Source organism: Austrofundulus limnaeus, unplaced genomic scaffold (assembly GCF_001266775.1).
Source record: "Austrofundulus limnaeus strain Quisiro unplaced genomic scaffold, Austrofundulus_limnaeus-1.0 Scaffold50, whole genome shotgun sequence".
Lineage (NCBI taxonomy): Eukaryota > Metazoa > Chordata > Actinopteri > Cyprinodontiformes > Rivulidae > Austrofundulus > Austrofundulus limnaeus.
The window spans coordinates 2130322-2157408 of NW_013952452.1; the positions used below are offsets into that span (position 1 = coordinate 2130322).

Sequence of the window (27087 nt, forward strand, 5' to 3'; positions counted from 1 at the left end):
GTGTGTGTGTGTGTGTGTGTACTTGTTTTTGTTACCTTTTTAGGACCATCTCTGGTATACACACCTATCTTGTCAAGACTAGTAGTACTAATGCGAACCAAAGACCGGTCCTAATATGGTGGAACTACATTTTTTGGATTGGGGGTCAGGTTTAGGTGTGAACTGAGTTTAGGTTAGTTTTAGGGTAAAGTGGGTCAGGCTATAAAAACTACTGGAAATGAATGGAAGTCAATGAACGGTCCTAATAAGGATAGAAATACAAACTGTGTGTGTGTATTTACTGCAGGCAAACCGTTCTGCAAATAAAACTTATTCCTGCTGAGTTCAAACATTTTGGTGATTTTTCAAGGCATCCAGTCAGAAACAGGTTTTATTTTATTTGAAACAAAATGAATAAAAAACATGAAAATAATGGAAAACTCAAAGATTACTAATTATAAGATTACTAATTATAAGATAACTAATTATCTGGAGGACTACAGATGTAAATTAGCCTTAGGCTAAATCTGGTGCAATGCATCAAATGTTTTTATGTTTATGTTTAAATTGCACATTGTCCCGACTAAATAAACTAATTCATTCATTCATTCAAGTCATGAAAAAATGCTTTCCATAAGGTATTGCATTCCATTAATCAGCTTGTTCTTTAACTTACAAAAATGCTGCTTCATATAATCTAATGTTAACATTTATAATATAGCTTATCAAGTAATTAAGGCTTAATCACAAATTTTAACTGATATATGTTTTGTTTTGTGTTTTTCAATAAAGTCCAGCTTACAGAGAGACTCTGAGGAAACCCTGAGCCAACAACCGAGGCTGAACACACTGTTTCCGGGGTAAATACAGCTCCTCATCTTTTTCTTTGCAAAATTCATATCATACGGTTGTAATTATTAATTGTGTGAAAAACCATTTGTACCCTCACTGACATTCAAGATTCATACGTCCTCTGCAAGGCTTTTTTTGTCGGCAGGCGTTGCATTGTGGGTAATATGGCTCTAGGGTACAGAAACCTGTCTGTGTCGCTGCAGCTCGGAGGTGCATCAATTCTTGCTCCATCCACTTTCGTCAGACATCACATCTCGTGGCGAGAGCCCTGCGGGCGATCGACTTAGCATGTTTAAGTTTTTTAGTAATTACGGACTGCCGCGCCGGCTGACATGATAAAATCAGGAAACTGCTGTATGCATCAGCATTTCGCGCCGAGCCGGGCTGCGTGTGGGTGGGTGGGAGTCGGACACCAGCCCTGTCAGATGAATGTGGTTTGGACTTTAGCGAGATGACCTCCTCTGACAGCCTTGAACCCTGTAAATTCTTTCTGATATCAATAGTGGGTGGCTATTAGACATGGGAGACTTTCTTTGCATCACCCAGGGCTACATCTGCCTGAAATTGAATGAGAAATGATTTCACTTTTCACTCCCCATGCCTATGAACAAATAAATAAATAAAAAATAAATAAAAAATGAAAGACGAGACACACAGCAGACTTGTGGTTTTGGTAACAAATGTGTAATTCATTTGTTTCCACTGTTTCTGATTTAATGGGGGTTGAGTAATTGCATTAGGAAGCACATTGTGCCTTGTTGTGAACTGATGAAAGCTCATGTAATACTTTTGATAGGCAAACAGAGGGGAGGGAGAGAAAAGAAAGAAAGATCCAGTGGCTGCCTTTGATGCGGTGCATTTATTTGCTGAATTATCCTTCCTTTAACAAGCATCTTATCCCCAGACCCAGGCAGGCCGGGGCCCCTGTGATATTGCTTTATTTTGAGGAATTAAGAGAGGTGGCGAGGAGACAGAGCAAAGCAACCGCTTATTACATTACCACTGATAAGATTGAAAGGCAGGATGAGAACGACACAGAGGAAAGGTGCAGGGAGACACACACACACAGACACAGAGAGAGAGAGACTCGATGGAAATGTTTTTTTTTTTTTTTTTTGTGGCATTATTAGATTGAGCTGCTGTTGGCTACAGAGTAGAACAACAGAGGGTCCAAAATGCAGGTGGTAGTTAACAGGGTTAGCCTTGTGCAACTGTGTGTCATAGAAGTGATGGTGTATGGCAAACCATTTGTGTCTTTAATCAATGTCCTTGTTATAAGCAGTGTTGTGTAAAGTACCTCAAAGTGATACTTAAGAATAATTACAAGTATTTAATCATAAAATTACTTTTAAAGTAAAAGTTAGTCTCCTCTGAAAATATTACTTCTGTAAGTCTTAAAGTATCTGATTTTCTTTATACTTCTTTATACTGACAAAATTTGCACTTAAGTATTAAAAGCATTGAGTAAGAATTATATATTTGATATATAAATTTTATTATATTTTCCAAAATGACTTTTATTGGGTGACCTCTCCAAAACACGGTTTCCTAAAGGGCTGCGGCTATGAGCATCCAACCACAATTGGTACTGAAAGAAAATTATTAAGCGTGTTCSTTTACCATTTTATGTGCTTGAATCACACAGAGAATGTACCAATAYRTGGAAACTCAATGTGAAAGAGTCATACAACAGCACAGAGCAGCTCCGGCTGAAGGCAGCTTTTATTCTCGGTCTGCGTTCAGGCCCCGTTTTCCGGAAGTCAGTTCAATATAACAGGATCTTCAGGACATGACTCCACCCATTTTATTGCATCATCAGGATGGGGTCCMTAACCTTGCKYGAGTCATGTCCACAGACAAAATGTCCTGACCTAATGAAGATCAACGGTTCAGTTTTGTGTTGAATCTGTGTTCAGGCATGCATCTACATAAAATCATCAAGTCAAACAAATAATCACATTATAAAATATATTACTGTTCTAAAAATATATATACCATTAAAATCAGTATATAAGCAGACCCCAATACATTTCTTCAGTACAATTTATCAAAATAGTATTACAAGCCAAAATGAAAGGAGTAATGACTTTCTACTTCTTACCTTTTTTTAAATGTAAGGACAGATAATTGTGTAAAAATGTAAGAAATAGCCTGAAAAACGATTACTCAAGTAAAGTACAGATAAACAAAATTTCTATTTAAGTACAGTAACAAAGTATCTGTWCTTGGTTACGTTACAACTCTGGGTATAAGGCATCATTCTCCCCCACTGTTTAATGATTAAACTGCAGTAGTAGAAAATTTAGTTGCATCATTTTACCATTTCGGTGCACTAGTTCAACAAATTTTCTTACTAGTACACTTTTTTAAAAAAAAGTGGTGCTTTTGTAAAACTAGGTGAAGCAGAAGTCATACTAGTCAGCAGTTTTGCCTCAGCTCAGCTCCAACTTGTGAAGCAAAGTAGCTGCGTTTCCACTGACCATGAAAATGCTCAAATTAGAATTTCGAAAATAAATTTGCTCATTGGAAACACGTCAATTTCGAAAAAAAAAATGTTTTTCGATAAAATGCTTTTGTGCTAGAAAGAGGTGGTTTTCCAGCCATATCGAAATTGATGTATTTCGCAAAACTGCAATGGAAACACTTTTTTTGCATCACATGAGTGACGTGATCAAGAACCAGCTGTTTCTACTGGCGAAAATATGAAGAAGAAGAAGAAGATAACAGGAAGTAAAAGTAGTAGTGAAATCACCGAAGTAGTAAAAGAAAGTATTAAACTCACCGACTACAATTTCCCAAAAAGCCTGCAAACGTAGCCACTCCCAAGTAGGGACTTGTCTCTGGAAAGACTCGATAAAAGACACCGAAGTCTCCTCTGATGATGAGCGCTAGTGTCGTGGTAGCAACATGCTATGTGTTTACATCCATGGCCRCCATGTTTGTAATGACTTGTCGCGAGAACAAACGTATTCACGCGTGGCTTTAATAGCGTTTCTTAATGGAAACACTGCAGTTGCGAAACTGTTTTTTCGACATTAACAGAATATCAACAAAGTTTTACAATGGAAACACAGCTAGTGTCCCTAGTCAGCACAAAGTGCTTCAAGACTGTTTGTTGAACTAGTGCAGCAAAACTAGTGCTGCTAGTGTGACCGAAAGTGAAAAGTGCAGAGAAAATAAAAACGGTGCAAAAATGATGCTTTTTTATCAAGGGCACTGAATAAATACACAAACAGTGTGTCACATTTGTGTGCTTTGCAGCAAAACCCTGGAAAGCCCATCACTCAGAGTGCTTGGGGAAGGACAAGAGGAAGCGATGACCAAACTAAACCTGATGACGGAACTCCCAGAATGCTTCACTTCGGCATCACAGCCCCTGTGGCAGGTAAACAGCAGCGTTAGTGAACTGAGAAACAAACGTTAAAAAAATGGAATCTGTGCTCTTAAAGAGTTCGAGTCGATATTGATCCTCAGTTGTTTACAAATCCTAAAAAGTCAAGTTTTGTTTGGTAAAAAAAAAAAAAGTCAAATGATGTAATTAAGTGAAACCTAGGATGAATGGGACTTGTGAGAGAATGCTGAATTAAAAGCAGCTATTTTCTTGTATTTTAAATAAGTTCTGTGTCTACACAGAGGCACACAGAAGTGGATTCAAAGGCTTCATGCTAACCATACAAGCACATTATTTTCCTTCAGCATACAAGAAAATAAAGCTTTTGTACCGCGTGCGAGTGTCTTCAGTTTAAGGAATWTAAGTAGGTGGGAAATCGAGCCTTAAAAGATGGAAAGAAGACAAAAGAGGAAGAAGGAAGCAAGTGAGGAAAGCAGAAGTGCAGTTTTAGCAGCAGCATCCCCAGCTGTGGGAGGAGTGTGCTGTTGTGTTGCATCTGGGGATGAGTCTGCCATGCCACCGTGCTGGCTTAAAGATGTAATGAATCTTCAGTCGGGGGCTTTCCTTCCAGGGTGACAACTGGCTTTGAGGAAGGTTGTAAATGCAGGGGAGATTGTGGTATAATTCCTCAGACTGGCGTTTGTGCCCCCCAGTCACCATTCGATTATCTCCCAAATTGCTGTGTTTCACTGAGATAAAGATTTTTTATGGCTTGCTGACTTGAAACAACTAGCACAGGCAGAATAGGGGGCAAAGCAGGGAGAGGGGGAAAAAAGAAAGAAAAAAAAGATAGAGAGAAGCAATGGCCAAACCCACCACGCATAGTAATTTCTTTTGGTAATTGACAAAATCTTTGTTTGTATGACATTTCCTGAAAATTACTGCAGCGAGATGAATCTGAAATATAAAATGTCACATTTGGCATGCAAAACTATGAAAATATATTTCTGTGCAAAATTCATGGAGGCATTTAATTTAGAACGTGTTTAATAACTAAGGCAGCCTGCATCAGTAATCCTGCCCGGAGGTCCCGAAAAGATTGTCATATTTATTCTCTCCTTTTCTTCACCCCCTCCTTCGTTCCGAAGCCAAAAAAATTTAAGGGTAAATGTTCATTGTTAGTTAAGATTTACTAATTAAAATGAAAATAATTAACACGAAAGCTTAATCTCTGAATATTAGCCCGTACTTAGAAAGAAAGGAAGTTTTTGTATGTGGCATTTCCTGTCTCTATTAAGAGTGCATTTTGTGTGATCAGTCAATGTGTGGAAAGCCCTGAAAAGATGTTTCAGTGAAAGGACGGCCGCTTGCCAACAAAACCACGGAGGATCCCTTACTGGAGTCTTTGATCTCATCTGGAGGAGTGCTGTAATGTTATGGCACTTTAGGCACAACTCAGGCTTGGGGCAAACAAACCACCTCTGATATGGAAAATTGGCTCACTTCACCTTTTACCTTCTCCTTGCTGTATTCACTGTCTCTTCTGATGCCTGCGCAGTGATGTGGGCCAGATAATAACAATACTTCTTAAAGATGTACTGTACRCGCAGCAAATTAGACGCCGGTGAAAATGTTTTTATTTCTTTTTCTTTGCTTCTTTATTCCCCTTTTAACTCCGCCTCCTTGTTTTCCAGCCTGCATGCACRCATCTTTTTTGCAGTGGGAGCGTTGAGGCCTTCCTCACCTCCTCCTAAACGTGAGGCATGTGGGCTAAATCTCTTTACTGCCACTTATACTAATTTCACTTCTACCTAAAATGTTTTTGGTATCCAAAGGGATAATGAGGGGTTTTGCTGCAGGCTGCAGAACTTCCTACCTCACAGCCTCTGCAAGATGAATGTGTGTCTGTGTGGAGGGTCTGAGTCGGTGAAGACAATACTGGACAATTCTAAAATGTATGTGTAGTCATACACACACATTTATGTGTATACAAAAATAGATTTAGGAGATAAAGACTGAATATTATTTCTTAGTGTTATCTTCATCTGTGCCTCTCAGAGAAGCAGTCAAAATGTTTTGTTTTAAGAAGTCAATAGATCATTTGTTGTTACAGATTTGTTTTATGTCAACAGACCCATCATTATGCTCATACATGAACTGTAAAACTAGTGCAACACACTCTACAGAATGACCAGAATAGCAAACATAGTTCATGCATGAAATCAGTCATAACAATAGTTGTTAATAAGTTATTTTCAATTAAAAGAAATACAATTTTTTTGCAGTTTTAGGTGACCAGGGAGGATAACTGACATTGATACCCAGCATAATACAATAAATACAACCAGTGATACTATGAGCCTTTAGCTGTGTCCAAAATCAGGGTATCTCCTGTCACCTATCAACCGTGATAACGCTAAACAGAAGCAAAAATAGATCAAAATTAGCAAGATATCAATATATTAATTTTATAAATATCCTAAAACAACAAAATTAGCTTAAAGTTAATATTTGAAGAACTAAAGGGCCTGCCATACAGGTGCATGTTTATTTCTCTATACAAGTTTGTTTGATTTCAGACAAGAATAATATTTAAAAACATGTGATAATGATGAAAGCATTAACAACACAACTGTTTGAAACTTTCAATTTCATACTGCCAATTTTTTTTAAAAATCGTAGTTTGTCACTTCATCTGCCRTTACGAGAAGGATAAAAACAAATCTCTGGTCGACCCACAATGCATTATGGGATATGGTGCGCTGAGAGGGATCCATCGGACCCGTCCCTCAAATCRGGGGGAAAAAGGACACATTTGTTGAACTGGAGGAGTCTTCAAATTTGGACAGCCTCMGGCGCGGCGCTGTGACGTAAGCGGACGACAAATTTGGTCTTCGGAGGACGCAGCCTCTGAATTTGGACACAGCCTTTATTTAAATGAGAACACACCTGACCCATCACGTTAAACATGATGAAGTCATATTCAGTCAAAATGACCTCAGCACATTTTCAGATTCCTGCTTTTCAAGCTACATTTTGATCATCCTGACATGAGAGCTGTGCCTCGGTTTGTCTTCCTAATCAGGGTTACCCATTGATATTTGGTCTGAACGTTAYTTTTAAGTTATTCTAATGAGGAATTTKTGAGAGTTAAGAGTTCCCATCTGGTAGGAGAAAACACTTTGCTGGCTCACAGGGGATGTGTGCACTTTAAACAGAACTGATAACAAATCAAACCATGAATCCACTTTGTGTTCCACAGGAGAACCAGAGGAACGTCCCTCAGCCCGCAGAGGTGTGCGTGCGCTGTCTGAGGGCCACGAGAGACAAACTTCCTAAGGGTCTCTATTCCGTCAGCGTGGCCCTTCACAGCCATCTGGGGGGTCCGGCTCTAGCCTTGCACAGCAAGAAAGAGCAGCAAATCTGGGCGGTGTCCACTGAGCCGACGGAGCACCGAGGCCGCTTCTACGACAAYACTCTGCACATCAACCAGAGCCTGTGCATGGTACGCAGTTTGTTTTCTTCWATTTCACAGTTGATGATTTAAATATGATTATAATGATGATAATTATGATTTAAATATGGCATTAATGCTTTTTTATGAAGCAGGAAGATTTAGAATGTTTTAAGTCAAGTACAGTAGTTATATGCATTTATTTATCCAGAGCTTATAATAAAAAATATTTTTATTGATAAAAATTGACACATAGCACAAGTATTATTTCAAATCTTCCCATCTATCCTCCACTGCAGATATGTTAATGTAACATTTGCAACAACTAATCAGCTTACACAGAAATGCCTAAAACTCAGTATTTAACAGAAATTGAGCTAAACTTTGTTGTGGTTGTAGCTGACACCTCAATTCTGCAGAACTCCATATGAATAAAACAACCCCTCAAACTCAACTTTCTAAGCATGCATGTAAATCCAACCATAYGTCAGCTGTTGCTTTATATTACCAAAGTCAAACATTAAATAAATAGTAACATGTACATGTTTTTTTGCACTTTTTAGTTTCTGAGCTTTAAAAAAGGGGGACAAAGGCAAAAGTAAAGAAAGTTGCACCATATCTGAGGAGTGTTAAAACATCTCAGCCTCCATTTTCTTTACATAATAGAGGAATAAATACATTTTTCTGTTTTTGGTTCTTTTTAAAGAGCAAACCCAGCAGATTATATTAGATAAAATCTGTCCAGATTTCACAACAACGGTCCTTTAAAGCTCTCCATGTGAAGGAAGCCATCCTCTGTATATAAGCAGCACTAATCTTAAACAACCCACAGATTTATTCTGGATGGTCCACATTGACCGGTGGATTAGGACTCTTTGGTTCTGTTTATTCACTGAATTGATGTGTGCAGGACAAAAGATTCAAACCTTAAAAACAAGCCTGTAAATTCAGTGTCCTTCCTGATCCCATATAGACTCAGTGTAAGGCCTATCTGCAGCGTTTTGCACATGTGGACACTGTCAGCACACTGGTGGGTGTATTCACTGAGCTCAAGCTCTCTCATAATATTGTCTCCAGCTTCTATCTAACAAAAAAAAGGATGGGGGTAAAAGCTGGCATGAACTGAATGCAGACCTGGGATCTGATTCTGAAAAAAGGTTTAAGTAAGGCATAAAAATGCTTCATGTCACTCTTCTTTTCCCTCCTCTCCTCCCTAAACTCTGAGCTGTGCTTTATAGACAAACCAGTTGTTGTTATTCTCATTGACAGCAGTGGAAAGGCTGATCAGATTTGTTCGAGACTACTTGTTTAGCCGTTTTTTTTTTCTTTCTTTCTTTCTTTCCCACCCCTCTCTCCACTTGCCCACACTATAGCGTGCGATTTTAGAAATACTTGCAGTTCCTTCTCAGAGGAAATGAGGAATTAGTGATGGTAGGAGGAGGCCAGGAGCTTATTTTCCTTTCCTTCTCTCTATCTCTCTGCCACTTTTTTTTTCATTCACCATTTGCTTTGTCTGTCTGGGATGGATTAAGACAGAAACAGTGGAGTGCCTTACATGTGCAGGTTGGTGGGAACCCCCGAGAAGAGTTCAGGGACTGAATGTCCTCATTTAACTATAAGGCTGAAGGAAAAATGTGAGTGGTTTAATTAACGCAATAGTTATCTCGGTTGTTTAGGTTCTAAATAATTAATACCTTACCTGGTGTAGATACTATGTACTCTTTAGCTACTAGTCTGAGTGGAGCCAAGATCAAAGCTGCGTCAACTTAAATCGTGTCCAACGTAAAATATCTGATTTTTAAACCTTTATATTGTTGTCAAATTTTACCCAGTTATTCTAACAGAAAGATTAATATATTACAGCCAAACATGCCACAGGCTGTACTGGAAATGCTACAGCTAGCTGCTGCTGTTTGTGATTGAAAATATGGAATTCTATGTAAAAATCCACACAATGTAAAATCAGTTGTTTTTTAACAAAATGAATTACAACAGTGAAAGTTTTTGAGAATAGGTTGTTTTAAGTAAAGCAGCAAGTAATTTTTGATTTTCGTTTCTCATGAATTCTGGACAATTCAAACTTTTAGGAAAATATTTTTGAATGCACGTCTAGAAGTGCATGAATAACTTTTGAGGCCAACTCCATTCAAGATGGCTGCCACAGCCAAATGACCACAGAAAACCAAATTGACTACACTGCAGTCAATTGTAAATAATATTGTGCTAACATTTGCTGTGGTAGTAGCTGAGAGTTATTTATCAGTCAATCAATGAAAACTTTTTTTATATAGCACTTTACACACCTCAAGACAACCAAAGTGCTGCACGGCAAAATGTGAATACAATACATACTCCAACTTTGTCATAATAGATGTTATTGCAAATGGGATTTTTAAGGTTTAACCAAAATATCTGTCATTTCTCTACATAAGATGGYTGTAGTGTTAAACTCTGGTCCGACAGGTGGCCATGAGTTTGGTCCATATTTTTGTCTGTTGAAAGTTTACCTAACTTTTTTTAAGAAAAGAAGGTGACCTGTTAGTTCATGCAAGGGTTGTCCTTGTTTTTTTCCTTCTTTCAAATATGTTCTCAGTTAATACCACAGCTGGTTTAAGAAAATCCTTCGTAAACAGAGGAAGTGAGAAAAAAGCACATTGTCCATTCTCCCAAACCTGACGGTAACACGAGCCACTCGGCTCAAACACGAGCACATCTGCAGTGACGGCGTGCGCAGAYGCCACTATTCATGCAGCTCACCCCGACACCCGCTAATGAATTAAACAAATATCTTCAGTATCTGTAATCTGTGATATTCCTCCATTTATTTGTGTCACCAGTCACACACGGCTAACCCTCGTTTCACAGGTGCAATGCAGGATGTGTGTGGTGGTGAACGGGCTACACATAATTTATGCATTAAAACAAGTCCTCTGCATTTTCCATTACAACTAATAAAGGGATAAAATATTTGCAGCCAGTGATGGATGAACCGGTGCACACCTCACTGTCAGTTCATTTTTTAAGCAAACCCACTGTTCTCTGGGTAAATAAGGACGCATGTGTTCGCCATCCACTGCTAACCACCTACGTTTTTTTTTCTTTTTGCTTCACACAAGACACCCATAATATCATCAGTTTGATTTATGGTGGCCTTGCTAAAAGTGAAATTCGTTATCTGTCAGTTCAACAACAGCAGTCTGAAGCTGCCGTTCAGTATTTATCAGTTTATGTGGCCTTTCTGGCAATTAAATGTAAAATGGGTGAAAATTGTAGGKAAAATTAGCAACTTAGCATTCATTTAAGACTTTAACAGTTGCTCCTAAAATCCCTTAAAAGCAGTGTTGTATAAAGTACCTCAAAGTGATACTTGAGTAAAAGTACAAGTATCTTATCATAAAAATACTCCGGTAAAAATTAAAGTCTTCTCTAAAAATATTACTTGAGTAAAAGTCTTAGAGTATTTGATATTTTTTGTACTTAAATATCAAAAGTATATTTCTGACACAAAATCTACTTAAGTATTAAAAGTAAAAGTACTGAGTAAAACTGAGCAGTTAGATTTTCCAAAATGACATTTATTGGGAGGTGACTTCTCAAAAAAAAATTTTTTCTAACGGCGTGCAGCTGTGATGGGTTGTGTACAAGCTAATAGTGTGTCAGAATGGTATTTATTTATACTTCTCATCTAAACACAATTAAATTCACTCTATCCAGGAGACACAATTTACCAGGATAGTATTTTTAAGTATTAACAGCTACTAATAAAATAGGAGTAATGACTTTCTACTTCTTACCTTTTTTTTAAACATGTAGTGAGTAGAAAGTACAGATAATTGTGTAAAAATGTAAAGTAAAAGTAAAAAGTACGATGAAAAATAATTACTCAAGTAAAGTACAGATACCCAAAAATTTTACTTAAGTACAGTAACAAAGTATTTGTACTTAGTTACATTACAACTCTGCTTAAAAGCCTTTTGACATTATTTTTCTTTTATTTTGTAAGGGTGTCAAACTAGAGGTAAGAACCTAAGGAAGTCGTCTGACACCCTAGTTTTCAAAATAAAAGCCCCYGGTAGCATCTGGAAATGTTTAAACGCAGAAACCGCACCATTGTTGCCCACCAGTGGAACAACGACATTATGCATATCACCCAACATACAAGTAAATGTAATTTGTACAATAAGAGTCAGAGATGATCTTAGGCGTCACTGTTCATTTGAACTGTAGGATACTTTGTGTTTTTTTATGTCTGTAGAGCTTACCTGCTGCCTGCGACATCACCCCCTCTATGGTCTTAGTATTCCAGCTCATCAGCCGGCACAGCAGCCACATTAACTCTGTTCTAGCCTGGGGAGTATTTCCTTTGTGTGGGCCAAGCCTCAGCCCAGTGCAAGGCAGGTTAGTTCATTAAATACCTTCAATGCAACATTTTTTATACTAAAATGGAAAAAACAAAAGACAAAAAAAGGCCAGGCAAAAGTATATACATTATCTTAACTTGTGACAGTTCATCACAACAAATGTTTCCAACTAACTAAGAAGGAAAAACRAGCTTTATTTACATGAATGTGTACTTCAACCATCAAGTGTCTGGATGCAACTGTGATCACAACCAGTCTGCCTCACCCACCCAGGTTCAGAACTCCACTGCTCAGGGGCGAGCCCAGCACACGACTGGACCAGTTTAAGAAAATCGAAGCGCTCATCTCCTCCGATCTGGACCACTGGCTGTGCAACCTGTATTTTCAAGTGCGTGTTTCATTATCGCCGGAAAGAGAAGGGGCGATAATGTTTTTTGGCTTGTGTGTCTGTGTGTTCATTTGTTAAGAATGTTTGCAACAAAAAAAAAAAAAAAAACCTCTAACTACCGGACGGATCTCTGAACTTTTGCAGTCAATCCAATTCAAGATGGCTGCCAAAGTAAAGACAACAAATGGCTACAACTAAGTCAGTTTTACAGATATAAAGCTAAAACTTGCAATGGAAGTTGCTGAGCCTATTCCCCAACTTATACTCTGAGTGCTCCTCCAAAATTGTTGTCACAGCTATTTTTATTCATTTATTTACCTTTTCTTTAAATCCTATTAAGATCATAGATCTCAGCCTGAAGGCAGCCATGCATGTGTGTGAACTTAATTGTCATTAACCAGCAATAAAATGGTTATAACTCTGAGAATTTAACAAATATAACTTTAGCACAGAGGTTAACCCACACTGAAGGAGATCCAAAATAAATTGAGCAAAACAGTGCMCTTATTTTTAAACGAAATATGATTTTACTCTATTTCTACATGGAAGCCAGAGATGTGCATTCCTTTAATTAACAATAGGACTTTAATCTGCAACTTAAATATTCTTGTTTTTTTTCCTTCTACATTCGTCATTAATTCCAGATTTTTGTTGCCTTTTTTGTTACGTGAAAATTCATTTAAATGAAGTTTAAATAAATGCACAGCAGCAGCACCTCCCCCTCTTATTATCGAAGGTTTGAAAGGCAGGATGAGGTTAGATATTTGGGTTTCCTATGATAAAAAGTCTTTACAGAGAAAATGAAAACTGTCCCCAGAGAGGAAAAAGAAAAAAAAACACATCTTTACCCAATAAATCCAGATGCTTCTGAGCTGATGCATTGATTAAATTAGTAAACATCTTAATTGAATTAAAATCCAGAACAATGCTTTCTGTCTTTTTCCGTTTGCCTCTCTGTCTGTCCCTCTGACTGGAACATGTTGTTTGGATTACGCTATCATTACTATTGTCAGCAGCTGCTTTGATACTCTTTTTTTGTTTTGTCTCTGCTGATACCAGAACAACATTTGCACARTAAATCTGTATAGATGTCTATGAAATATAGGATTTTGAAACTCCTCAAATGGAGTTACACTCACATGTTTTTGGTTTTTCTTAGCACAGTACAGAGGTACTTACATATAAAMAAAAATACTAATCTTATTAGCTGGAAAACAATAAACACGCTTACTGGACTTGTAGTTTAACAGRCGTATTCACCTCCCTGTTGGTCCCCTGTGGTTTGTTGTGTTTCAGGTAAAAAGGCTCCCACCTGGAACATCTTCAGGACCAGAACTCTTGGTTGGACCACCTGTATCCTCGTCTGACCCTCCTGYCACGACCAAACCTGAGGTCACCCAGGCGCCACTCCAGTCCCGCCCTCCATCCCAGCCTCAGCTCTGTCCTCGGCCCGTTCAGCTCCTGCACGCGGGCCCTGGCTGCAGAGCGGGAGAACCCACCGCGGCACGCTCTCACCAGGGTTCAGCTGTTCACCTGTCAGCTGATTCCGCCTGCTCTTCCTCATCTCTGCCAGGTAGGAGTCCCGAGTTAAAAACCTGCGACCATGCCACAGTGGGGAGGAAATGTCACCCGAATGTCAGCAGCTGTGGGGAAGGAAGAACGACYGGCTTCTCTTCAAGCAACGTGAGCGTGAATGAGCTTGAGGGTAAATTTAAATAAAGACAGGGAGGAAAGCTTGCCAGAAGAAACACTGCGTTAACAAAAGGATGTTTTCTTTATTAGATTATGCGCCAAAACCCAAGAGATTAGCTTAGGTAGCAAGACCAGCCCCGTCAGTGATAGCTCACATTTAATATTAATGTTTTACCAGATTAATCACTTTAAAATTCATTCTCTGCATTTTTCCCATCACACATGTGGAGCGGAGGACTGCCTTTTACGAGAGCCTGGGGAACAGCTGGTGGGTTAAGGGCCTTTCTGAAGGGCTCACAGTGGGAGGAATGAAGGCAGAGCTGGTCCTTCACCTTCACCTTTCCCAACAAATTCTTGTGTCAGTTTGGGGAATCGAACCTGTGACCTTCTGATCATAAACAAAATGTCTAAAATCAGCCTAGAAGGCATAAAAACTGTGCAGGCACAATTTATATTTACAAATTTGGTTGTAAATTTAAAACAAACAAAAATAACTGGCATATTTGTATTGGCATTAGTTTGTTTGCTTGATTTGTTCAACTTTTCATTCCAAATAAAAAATGCAGTTTTCTAGTGAAATAGCTTTTAATCAAAGTAGTTTTGCTTGTTACCGGTTTAATCTATTGCCAGGGAAACCAAGTCTAAGTCTAAACCTACATGTCAAATTTAGTTGCTCCGTCAGTGATAAATTTCCAAACTCTGAAAAAATAAAAGAACCTCTGATGTCTTTTTTTTAGTTTTTTGACAGTGCAATGAATCCTGGGATATCGTCGGCTGCGTAGGATWCCAGATGCAGCCTATGTTTTTGGGGTTTTCTCKGCCGCATTTGCCGGCTCCTCAGACTTGGGACAGCCTACATCGTTGGGCAGTGACGTGTGCCCTATGTTGGCTACAAYCCCTGAATTGAGACACAGCCAATAATTGGTGGCAGGTGGTGATTTTSTCGCTTTCATTGGCTGACAAAAATRTAAAAAAATCCAATTTTTGCCATTGCTGRATGTCAAACCTCTTCAGTGCCTGATTGTGGCTGTACCTGCCTTTCCTTGATGCTAACGTGACGTGGAATGTACGACTAATGTCTCCAAYCAGGGCAGGAAGAAAAGACAGAGGAGRGAAAACGCGACATGAACAGAGGGACAGGAAAAAAATTGTCAAGAAAAAGTTTCGGTAACGCTTTCTTCAAAATTTAGTTGCATTCTTTTGGTTATAAATATAGTGTTGAGTTACTATTGAATAGTAATTTGATTGTACTTACCCAATAAAGATAGTTTTACTAACAGTAGTTTTTTCTTTTGTACCCTAATTACCATGTAATTACATAGTAATAAGATAGTAATTACATTTAATAACATTTTTATGACCTTGTAATTACATGGTAATAAGGGTACCATAAAAGAAATCTTTACCAAAGTTTTTGTGTTGCAGAAAGAAAGTCACTCCAGTAGACCACAGTTTGCTGATCAATAAGCAGTGTTTGGACATTTTGACATCAACCTAAGTTGTGACGGACAAAAAAAATAATGTCTGATAGTGATACGGATAATTGTTATAAATRCCATGATATACAGTTCTGGTCATACCGCCCAGCACTACTTCCAGCACTATCTGTCAAAGGAGTCAAATATACTCAATAAGCTCAATTAGTATTCATATAGGACAAATATTACTGGCTAGTATCTTTATTAATACTCTCTGTTTCCCCCTTTTTCTTTCTTTCTTTCGTGCACAGCTCATCTTTATTTAACAGTTCTGAAAAGTTTCTGGGGTGCTCTGCTTTAAACATCACACAGGCTTTTTAATTACAAATGAGTTGTGACAGGTCTGCTGGGTAGCACCCTGGCCCATTTTAAACGTGATGCCGGCTGACAGCTTGGCAGTGTTCTCCCAGCACTGAAACATGTGGAAGAAATTGGTCTTTTACATTTCACAGCTTGTCGCTTCCTCCGCTAGCTGACCTGTGACCCCCCACCGAGATTCTAGCGCCCACAAGGGAAGCGTCCCCAACGAACCGACTGCCTTTCCAAAGACCGAGAAGGAGCGCAGGAGAGGCAGAAACCCACTTTCTGTGGGGGGTTTGTGCTCTGCCCCACGAGGCAAAACGCCCAAGCTCTCGCACAAGCGTAGAACGAAAACGAACAGCCAGGTGAGGAGGTTGCTTAGGAAGTGAACCTGATCCACCAGTGAAATAACAGATCAAAAGGTGTCCAGAACAACACCTCATCCGCACCGTTCTCTAAGCCAACCTGACGTCTGCGCCTCATTTGCATACAGATCAGTTCATGTTGCATTACCTCTGGAGTGAATTATGGCACGCAGATGGAGGGATACGTCAAGGCAAAAGGGAGCSATTGGACGGACAACTTTAACTTTGCCAAAAATGGAAATCCAATTCTGTGCTGGAAAGAGGAACAAATTATGCTCCCTTCCTCGGTTCATAGCCAAATTGTGGGGTTCTCAGAGATTTCCTTCCTTTGTCACGCCTCCCTGTTTCTGATATGTGCCGTGTGGAGAACACTTTCTCTGTGGATTTTACACATTTGTCTCAAAGTTACTGATACTGAACACGAAGCAGAGTTTGACAGTGAGACAGGAAGTAAGTATTAATGAGGGCTTAAAATAATTAATCCTCATTAAAACAAAGTTTTCCAAAATAATAGCTTTGACAAGTTGTAATCAGAGATTTGAAAGATGACTGTAAATGCTGTTGTGGGTAAATTTATACTGTAAATCTGTGTTTAAGATAAATTATGGAAATAATCTGATTTACCTCAGATGACTTGTCTAAGCATAATGAAGTGTATTTGGCTTCTGATTAGCTCGAGGCGCTGTGGGTTTAGTGACCTTTCACATTAACTGAATGATCCAGTTACACTGGGTTTGTTTGAACCCAAATGACTAATTAGATCAGTGTCTTGTTTCTTGATCGCCTGTAGTGGATGACTATGAGTGTGCAGATGAAACTGTATCGCTATTTCTTTATTTATTCATTTGTATCTTTTGTTTGTTTTTCCATTTAACAAATTTATCTCAGAATTCGTATCCTTGAGCACAGAAAAAAAGTGTCTTTGTTGGAGCGCCTCCCTGTACTTTCAGGGTTCCCCCTCCTCCAGGTTATCTCCCAGTTATCTGAATTTCCAACCACATTGTTGCATCATCTCTCTATCAGTCGTGCTTTTTGGTTTGTTTGTTACATAGGGAAAGTGAAAATAAGAAATTATTTTTATATTAAAGCAATTGAAAAACAAAAACATACAATTAATTTATTTTTATTTTAAACTTCAAAACGGGGAAAGAGTTTGTTGTTTTATTTTTTATTTATTTTATACTGTATAACCAGAAATTTAGCACTGTTACCAGACCATTTAAGGTGGAGTCAGCTTTTTAATAACAGCTGGCTGCCTGTAAATAAATTCTAGCTAACTACTTTTGCATTTCTTTAAATAACTACCTGCAGATATTTTATTATTATAACTAGCTAATCTCTTTTTTAAAAACTATTTCACTAGTGTCGCTTTAAGTGGAYTGATAACAGGATGAATAAGCACGTTAACTACAGTAGCTAACCAGTTAGCTGCAACAAATAAAAGCTAGCTAACTATTTTTGTACTTTTTTAATTAACCACCTGCAGACTATATTTTATTAATATAACTAGTCTAGTTAATTTCTTTTAAACTACTTCTTTAGCACCACTTCAGATGGTTTGATGGGATAAATAAACATATTAACTAGCAAACCAGGCAGCCTCAATAAATAAACACTAGCTAGCTACTTTTGCATTTCTTTAAACTGCCTGCAGACTGTATTTTATTAATATAGCTAGTCTAACTTATTTCTTTTTAAAAACTATTTCTCTAGCACCACTTTAAATGGTCTGATGATGGGATGAATAAACACGTTAACTAGCTAATCAGGTAGCCACAGTAGCTAACTATTTCTGCATTTATTTAGCAGGTGTCAGCTGGTACTTTGTATACAGTATCACTGATAATTCAAACAGCTTTCTGGAGCTTCTGGTGTTTTTTAGCACATTGGGTTTTACTCCAACAGGTACATGGGGCTAAAAGACAAACCGTTTTTAGAGTTTAAAATGAAGAAAGCTAATAACCATCAGTTTTTTAAATGTTTTTACAAAGAAAAATGAATGACCAAAAAGTAGATGGACCAGTAAACATAGAAAACCATACATTTGCACCACCACAAATTAGTGTTGTAGTCAAGACAACCTAACCTGAGACCAAGTCAAGACTAAGACCACACAGTGTCTCGAGACTTAGACAAGACCAAGACTTTTAGGGCCCGGACCAAGTCGAGACCAAGACTAATGGAGGGCGAGGCCGAGTCAAGACCAAGACCAGAAAAAAAAAATTAGTGATGGAGTATAGAGATGGAGTATTCTGTACAAATGTACCTAACCTAATATAGAGAGCTAATATTGACAAAATTTTTGAAAGCAATAATTTTGCTACAGAGGCAGATTAACGTTAGTGACGATAAAACTTTAATGTCCCCACCGTCTCTGAAWGTGAAGCACTGCAGAATTTAAAAGTTGCTGTACGATTTCTCCTGGTTGTTGTTGTTTTATAACGATATTGTTTATGTTGCCAAATTGTTTTACTTAAAAATTTCTACCCCTTCCAGAGAACCACGGTTCACTTTCTGGGAGTGCTTGCGTGCGAGTGACGGTGGGTGGGGATGAGTGACAGCCCGTAACAAAAATACATAAATAGCAATGAGTCAGGTTTGAATTTGAATCAGTAGCTACATTTTAAATCCAATGAAAGCAAGAATGTTAATTAATAAATTGGACAATGTTATTGGACAAATTGGCTATATAGTGATATTTACACAGTTGTGGTCTTGACTGGTCTTGAAATAAAATTTCGAGTCCTCATTGTCTGAGACAACAACAAGACCGAGTACAAATGCTGTCGAGTCCGAGACAAGACCAAGACCATCAAAAAGTGGTCTTGAGACCAAGAACAGTCTCAAGCACTACAACACCACCACAAATACACCTACAAGCAAAAATGTGATGGTTACCAAAATGCAAAGAGTTCTCGAACTTTGTTTCATAAGCCAAACTGTGTTAAAATAATTACAAAGGAGCACATATTATAACTTAGTGAGCATCTGTAACTGCCATTAAAAAGCAGCTGATTAAAAGAAAATACTCTCTTGAATGGATCAACACCAAATCCTTGCAGTATCGTAGCAACCATAGCACAACATCCTGTTCTGGACTCAGGGGCAATCTGTGAGTTTCTAACCTTTGATTCTTCTGCAAATTTCGACCAGTCATCGGGCAATTAGGAGGCTAGGTGTGCAAGAACTGGCATCTCGCTCCGGTTCCATCACACTGCTAACACGGTGATGGRGAGTGCTACAGAGGTGGAGCCTGCAGGCTTTTTTCCTTTACTCAACCTGACTTTGTTTGTAAGCAGCACACTCTCGCATTTCTACCCTTGAAAAATATTTGTGCATATATGCAAGTGTCCGCATTGATATCTTTTGCCTTTCGGTGTGTGGGTGCATTGACGCGGTGCTGGATGAGCGTGTGTGCTGGTTCTTAACGTAGCTCAGAGCGCAATGGGGGGAGGAGGATAACAAGGAGTTCGTTGTTGGCCTTGGGTGCCCGGAGAGGCTGGAGTTGTGGCGGCTTCAGCGCTCTGAGTTCACGGACGTAGCCCTTAGCTGTCAGAGCTGTCGATGCTGCCTCCGCACTGATTTTGGTTCCACAGCATCTGACCACCAGCGAGTGGGGCCTGGTGCAGCGAGTGTGTGTGTTTGGTGGTATGAAAGCATGCGAATCCATGGGGGAATCCAAGTCCATGAGTTTGGACAGTTGTTTTTGCTAATAGAGGCTGAGAGGTGTGTGTGTGTGTGCGCGCTCATGCAAGGAAAAGATGGTCCTGGGTTGTACTGTTCCGTCTCAGGGTATCTGCACAAGGACACACACATTGTTGGCTTTAATTGAGCATTTACTCAAAGTTCGACTCAGAATTTCGTAAATAAAATCAAGGGTGCTTTTGCACGTCAGTTTAAAAATGAAAACCTTCTAAAAATGCAAATAAATAAATAAAAAATACACTAAAGTATGTTTACACTGTGTACACAGACATTTGATTGATTTCAATGCTGACACATAATTGAGATTGCACTTATGTAATGCCAAGAAAATGTTCGAATAAACATTTTCATCCCACGAATAGAGCAAAAATAACTTGATTACCCTGCAACTGTGAAAGCTTTAACTGTTTACCAGCGGAGTGATGGTAAATAAAAGCCCCATTTGTGTGAAATCTGATTTTAGAGTCACTTTTAAACACGGATGAGCAGACTCTTCTCCCCCATTTGCATGTACTACACTTTAGCTGTCAGAAAGATGTTTTATATGCGGCCTATATTTAAGTTATTACTACTGATATATTTAATCCCGTGGCAAGAAAAAAAATTATATCTTTCCTGAGTTTTCCGTATGTATTATATAGATGTGATTGGTTCCATCAGGGGAAAGTTTCACATAGGAAGATTTCTACACTTACYAAGCTAAGGTTTACTTAATTACAACCTCCAGGCAAAGCAGGAGCCCCTTTTTTTAAATTCTCTGAATGTTAATATGCTAAATAATGCAGATCCTCAACACTTCAAGCATGAGCCACACATCTGGCAGCTTACCATTTAAATTACAGCAAAAGAAGTGAGACAGATAGGGAGAAAAGGGGGGAGATGGCGGATGGAAAACACTTCAAATGTAATTTTACAAAGAACAGAAGAAAAGGGGGAATGTATCGCCACCCAGCTTCATTTCTGTGCCGATTTTTCATAATTTTCAATTGCATACATTAGAGTGTCAAAACCCTCCAATGTATGGCTCAGCTCTGGAGGAGAGGGAAATTACCGTGTAGTGACAGTTAATGATGGTTCCTCTCTGCATTAAAAACACAACTTTGTTGAATTTGCATCTTTCCTGATATCAGAACAAAATATCTGTTTTGTCTGAGCACAAAGACGAGACAAAAAAGAAATTAATGTTGCTCTAATAATCAAAGGGTGACAAAAAAATCCTGAAAATGATGGTTTTCTTTTGCATAACTGCTTTGAAACATTGTGATAACTTTGTTTCGCTTCTTCTCATTTATATGTTAAATACTGACTAAATGTTTTCTGTACTTTCAATAACTTTTTTTTGTAATTTGAATTTTGTTGTATTTAGTGTTACTAAATAATGTGGTTAATCTGGCTGAAAAAAGTTTAAAAAAAATTGCACACTTGCTGCACATTTATTTTTTTTTATTTTTTGGATGCAGGGAAGCATCACTCCCCAGAAGCCTGTTCTGGAAAAGTTGGAGAGAAGAGTGATCCATGTGAGGAGAAAGCAGAGGAGGCCATTCTCTTCAAGGTAAATCTGAGATWAACCAGGACAAGTCCTGACCCTTAAAAAAAACAAGCACTCTGTTTTCCCGTTTCCTTTCCTTCCCACCTCTTTCTGTACACCCTACACACACTCACACTCTCACACACACACCTCCCCAGCTTATTATCTGAGATTTGTCAAAATACATTTCACACTAACAGGTAGTTTTCAGCCTTCAAAGCCAGTTTTGATGTGCTTGACAAGCCAAAGCAACTCAGATTCTGTGAAATCAGCAATGCCAGTCAGGCCTTTTTTTTTCCCTAAACCATCTGAAAACCCGCCTCTTCCTGTGCCACAGAAGACTTAAGCTAAATGAATCAAAGCTTGCATGTTAGCTGCCACACTTTGAAGTGGTAATTGTAAAATGACTCTGTGTGCTGATCTGGCCTCGCTGCCTCCCGGTCCGTCCCCGCCGCYGCCTTTTGTTGTTTTGATGTTATTGTTCAGGTAGTTAGAAGCTGCTTTTGTTTCGCGTTCTCCTCTTCTGCCTCCCGACAAGTTTTTCCCTTCCTGCTAACCTCCTTTTGTTGATCTACCAGAGGCTCTTCGGCGCGCCATTAATCAGCGATGACCTGCTAAATAAATGAGTTTGTTGATATGAGGTTTTATTTCCCTGAAACCTCCACAGACCGTGTTTTCTCTTCCCCGTTTCCGTCTCGTCTTTTAAAACCTGTCAAACGTTGCGGCGTTGAACCCAGTTGTCTAATGATTAAGTGGAGTGATCTCCAACCTGCCCCAGCCTGGGAGCACAAGGGATCAGATTTCAGCCCTTCAACCTGCAGTGCAGGCCTAATTAAAATGAATTTTCTCCAGGCAACCACTTTGCCCACAGGGCTGGAATCCAGCTCTAAACGCAACCCTCCTCTTAAGGTATTGCATTAAATTTATTGTGTGGAGACACCAGAGAACATTGTGGTTTATATATCTTCTGCATTTTTTTCCCCTCTCACTCTGCTTTCCTTCTTGCTTCTTTCTACCTTTTTATTGTGATCATCACTCTGGAGTCCAAGCTTGCTTTGGCGTAGATTGCACTATGAAAACGGATCGAGCTTTTATGGGACTCTGCCCTTTTTTACAACTTCCTGGGCCCAGTTTATGTCAGAAGAAGAGACAAAGAATGAGYGATGGAGGGCAGGAATGAGGGGAAAAAATTGGAAGTGAGGAAAAAAAAGGTAGAATGAGGGAGGGTTATAAGAAAGAGAGAGGTGGCTTCTTCCAACTGTGGATCTCATTAACATACATCAGTGTGTATGTCACAACTTCAAGCAGAAAGGCACTAAGCCCACCCAAGGGCAACACAGACGGGGCTGACAGGGCCAGGGAAAGCAAGCCGTTAACATGTTGGCGGCTTAACAAATACTATCTGCTCGCAAGTACCTTGGTGGAAAAAATTTAAATCCTACTTCCTAACTCAGTTTGTGTTTATGACGCTGACAGTAAACGACTTGTGTGGAAAAAAAAAAACAGTGCCAGCTGCTCCGATATCACATATTTAACGCCACCGTCACCGTACACATGTTCCCCCAAATGAACTCCACTTGAATGATGGCGTGCCGTATGCGATTTCGCCGTCACTCTTGTCTCGTGTCAATTGAGGCGCGGGTGAGATATAGACGAAGCCTCCCCGAAAATGCCACACACACTGTCGGTGTCGCCGCGTGCATCCCCCAAGATAAATTCAAAAGGCCCCCGTTTCCTGCTTTGATTACAAATGACATCCGTATGTGCTCTCCCCGATTTTCTGTTCCTCACAGGAGAAGCCAATCAAGAAGACAAATAGCTGCGGCCCCAGCGTGAGCGGCAGAAGTGCGCCGCCTCTGCAGGCAGACAAACAGAGGATGCACGCTTCAGTGGGAAACCTCTCCACGGAGGAGATGGAGGGGTACACGTTTGTCTTACAGTAAGTCTAGCTAACCCTTCTCGCAAATTTTCAGAYGAGGGAAAAAAACTAAACTGGCAGCAAAAAGTGACAACATGTGCCCTGAACACTTTGGGAAATAATTTGATGATTTTACACGAAATCTCACCTAAATCTCATTAAACTCGGCTTTTATTTAACATGAAATAACGATGAGAAGTAAATCTTAGCCTCAGCTGCCCTTAAAATAATGAGCAACAACCAGAGTTGTAAAGTAATTAAGTACAAACACTTTGTTACTGTACTTAAGTAGAATTTTTGGGTATCTGTACTTTACTTGAGTATTTTTCAGCCTATATTTTGCTTTTACTCGTTACATTTTTACACAATTATCTGTCCTTTCTACTCACTACATTTTTTAAAAAGGTAAGAAGTAGAAAGTTGTTACTCCTATTTTATTCTGAGTTATTACTTTAAAAATACTGTCCTGATAAACTGTGTCTCCTGGATAAAGTGAATTTAACTGTGGTTGGATGAGAAGTATAAATATTTACCATTCTGACACACTAATAGCTTGTACACAACCCATCACAGCTGCACGCCGTTAGAAAAAATATTTTCTACTATTATTTTGGAAAATCCAACTGCTCACTTTTACTCAGTACTTTTACTTTTAATCCTTAASTAGATTTTGTCAGRAATTTTCTTTTGATACTTAAGTACAAAAAAWATCAGATACTTTAAAACTTTTACTCAATATTTTTAGAGAAGATTTTAACTTTTACCAAAGTATTTTTATGATAAGATACTTGTACTTTTACTCAAGTATCACCTTGAGGTACTTTATACAACACTGGCAACAACTGACTTAATGGGGACTTTATTGTCTGTTGGAGTTAAAATGTGTTTATAAAGKTATACAAGTGTGATCTGTAACAGTTTTGCATCTGAACAACCAGGACATTGTTTTAATCACAGCACAACTTGTTTTTTTTTTCTTTTTTTCGCTTAAAAAACATGGGTGTACCTTAGCACAGTGTTTCCCAAAGTTGGGGTCGGGACCCAAAGTGGGGTCCTGAAACATCAAGGTGGGGTCCTGAAAAGATTTTCTGAATTAATTACATTTTTGCCTTAGTTGTTACAAAGGTGTGAGGTTATTTAAAAATGGATAAATGTAGTATAAAAATATTGTTACTATGCCCATGTTTAGTTGACCTGATACAAATGTTTATCATCCAAAAATAGTTGGGGACACAGGTCTCTGCTACTGTTATTTTGTGGGTCAGAAGCTGAAATGTTTGGGAACCACTGCACTTTGGTTCCCAAAGTTGGGCTTGGGACCCAATTAAGGGTCATGAAGCACCTTAGATAATCTCCAGAAATCAATTTAAAGGGTGATGATGTAATATTTTCCCTATAATTATTACAAAAACACAAAATTAGTATAAATAAGAATTTATATTTGTGTACAAGCTGTTTAGATCGTCAAAAAGCCTGTGTTTTTAGGGTTGTTAACAAAGTTTGTGTACTCAGACCAGTAATATTTGGGGTCACAAGTTTTTGCCATGGATATTTTGTGGGTCAGAAGATAAAAAGTTTGGGAACCACTTCCTTAGCATATCATTTAAATAAAAAAAAAATCATGAAAACACAAAGACAGCAAAATGGGGAGAATTTCAAACCTGAACATTTAATTTGTCTAAAGCAACAAGGTGCCATCCAGCACGGAGCATGAAAACAGCCTAAAAAATAAATTAAAAATTAAACTGCTTATTCCAACTAAAAAATAAAAGTTGCAAGTATTTTTTATTTGAACAGCAGCTAAATTAAGGGGAGGAGATTACCAGACGCGTGGCTACACTTGAGGGTGGGCGAATCAGAGACTTTCTGTGCGTGTAACAGAAACATAAAGGGAAATTCTCCCTGGAGATTTTTTTTAAAGTATCCTTGTTTGCTCATTTCTGGGGAGTTTGTAATTTATAGCTGCTGGTCACATATTAAACAAGATCAGAGACTACTCCCTGACATCTTCTGAACATACTCGGGGAATTCAAATGATTACCGGAGCATCCTGCCAACAAATGACGACACCGGGACAATCTGGAAGGGGAGGGTCGGACACAGAAACAACACGAAACAGAGTGCTCACAAAGGAACACAATTAAATGGTTTTTCACAATTATTCATAGCGCAGCTTTTTACCTTTGAGCGGTAGCCGTTTGGGTAAAATGAGACGTTTCTGTCAGTTACAGGTACGAATTGTATTGAGCTGGAACTTGGGCTTTTCCCCGATGCCCTGTGAAGGTGCTGCTGCTATTGATTTCATCTTTACAAGCTCACGCATTACAGTATCTGTGAGCTGAAGGCGTCTCTCCTGCCCTCTCCTCATCAGACTATTAGAAAGATCCAGCGCCGGTGTTGAATTTGACAACAAAGGCGGAGAGGCGGCAGTCTCCAGCTCACACCCTCGCCCGTCTTTTCCCACCGTGGCGTTCCAATCGCTCACGGCCTCTCTGCATCACCTGAAAACTCACAGAGATCAAGAAAAAACGGGGATTTATTATGGATTTATCTTTTAATTTTATTTGTCATTGTGATTTTATCTCATTTCTTCTGGCCTTTTTTTTCGCAGCTCGGCTTGTTTTCACTCCCTGACTATATGTGTTTATGTTTTTGTGCACAGTTTACCCACTGAGTGTGCACACGTCTGCATATTCATGTGTTTTAAGTGCGAAAGGGGATTCATACTGCAGTGATTGAGGGATATTACTGCCATCTATTGAGCCACAAGAGGCTTAGCTCGTTGGGATTTATATGGGGCATCCTGACACAAACGTGCAAATCAGAGGCTGATGCATAATTAAGCAAACAGGAAGATTCAGTTCGGATAAGAATGACACAAATACTGAAACACGGTGCACCCAGATAAAAGTCACAATAAGGAGCATTTCATTCAGCTGGTGAGATAAATGTACAGACATGGAGAGTGTGTTTCCATTACAGCACATATACATGACTTTAAATCTACAAACAGCAAAACAGTCCTWATCAGAGTGTGTAAAAGTAGAAGTACAAATAAAGTAACCTATAAGGTTTGCATCAACACAATAAGACTTTTTTAAAAATAAAAATAATAATGTTTCTATTTTAAGCAATGCTTTATTGATACCTGAAACATAAATAGGTGTCGTATTATAACCTTTATTATAGTTCAGATTTTTATTTTTAAATGTGACATAACACTTCTGGTAATGATTTGATTCAGTTAACTTTTAGAAACTTCAGTTCCAGGTGTGCAGCATCAAAAGTGAAACYGTCAGCCTAAAAAGAGGTAGAGGAAGCCTCACACAGGGAACCATAAAACTCATAAACCACTGGTTGCAGCTTCAGAGGAAACACAAAGTACTTCCGCTGCAAGTATTGACAGTTTGGAGGCAGATGAAATGGAGTATGAGAATGAGTTAGGAATGATTCATTGTGTTTTTTAAGAGTCATGCTGCTGATATCAGTTTGAACATGCATGAAAGACTAATGCAAACCCTCCTATTTTTTAATTTAGTACACATAATTAAAGCACTTTATCCAGTAGAGTTCTTCTGAGTGAAGCTAAACATAGTTCATGAAGTTTGCTTGTGGAAAATTTGGCAGAATCATAAAATATCATCTGTAAATATATATATATATATAATACACACACATATATTTTTTCTTCCACTTATCACCTCTCTGTGCACATGTTGTTATTTTTTTTACAAAC

At 38.7% G+C, this 27087-nt stretch overlaps 1 protein-coding gene across 1 annotated transcript in view; it reads left to right on the top strand.

Annotated features, from left to right (window-relative positions):
* The window catches only part of ofcc1 (orofacial cleft 1 candidate 1), a 101593-nt gene that overhangs the window by 20351 nt on the left and 54155 nt on the right, over positions 1-27087 (top strand). The window contains exons 9-16 of the mRNA XM_014008436.1: positions 772-839; positions 4093-4216; positions 7425-7667; positions 11872-12014; positions 12251-12365; positions 13662-13938; positions 21366-21457; positions 23227-23372. Coding sequence (XP_013863890.1) covers positions 772-839; positions 4093-4216; positions 7425-7667; positions 11872-12014; positions 12251-12365; positions 13662-13938; positions 21366-21457; positions 23227-23372 — 1208 coding nt within the window. The remainder of the gene's footprint in view (positions 1-771; positions 840-4092; positions 4217-7424; positions 7668-11871; positions 12015-12250; positions 12366-13661; positions 13939-21365; positions 21458-23226; positions 23373-27087) is intronic.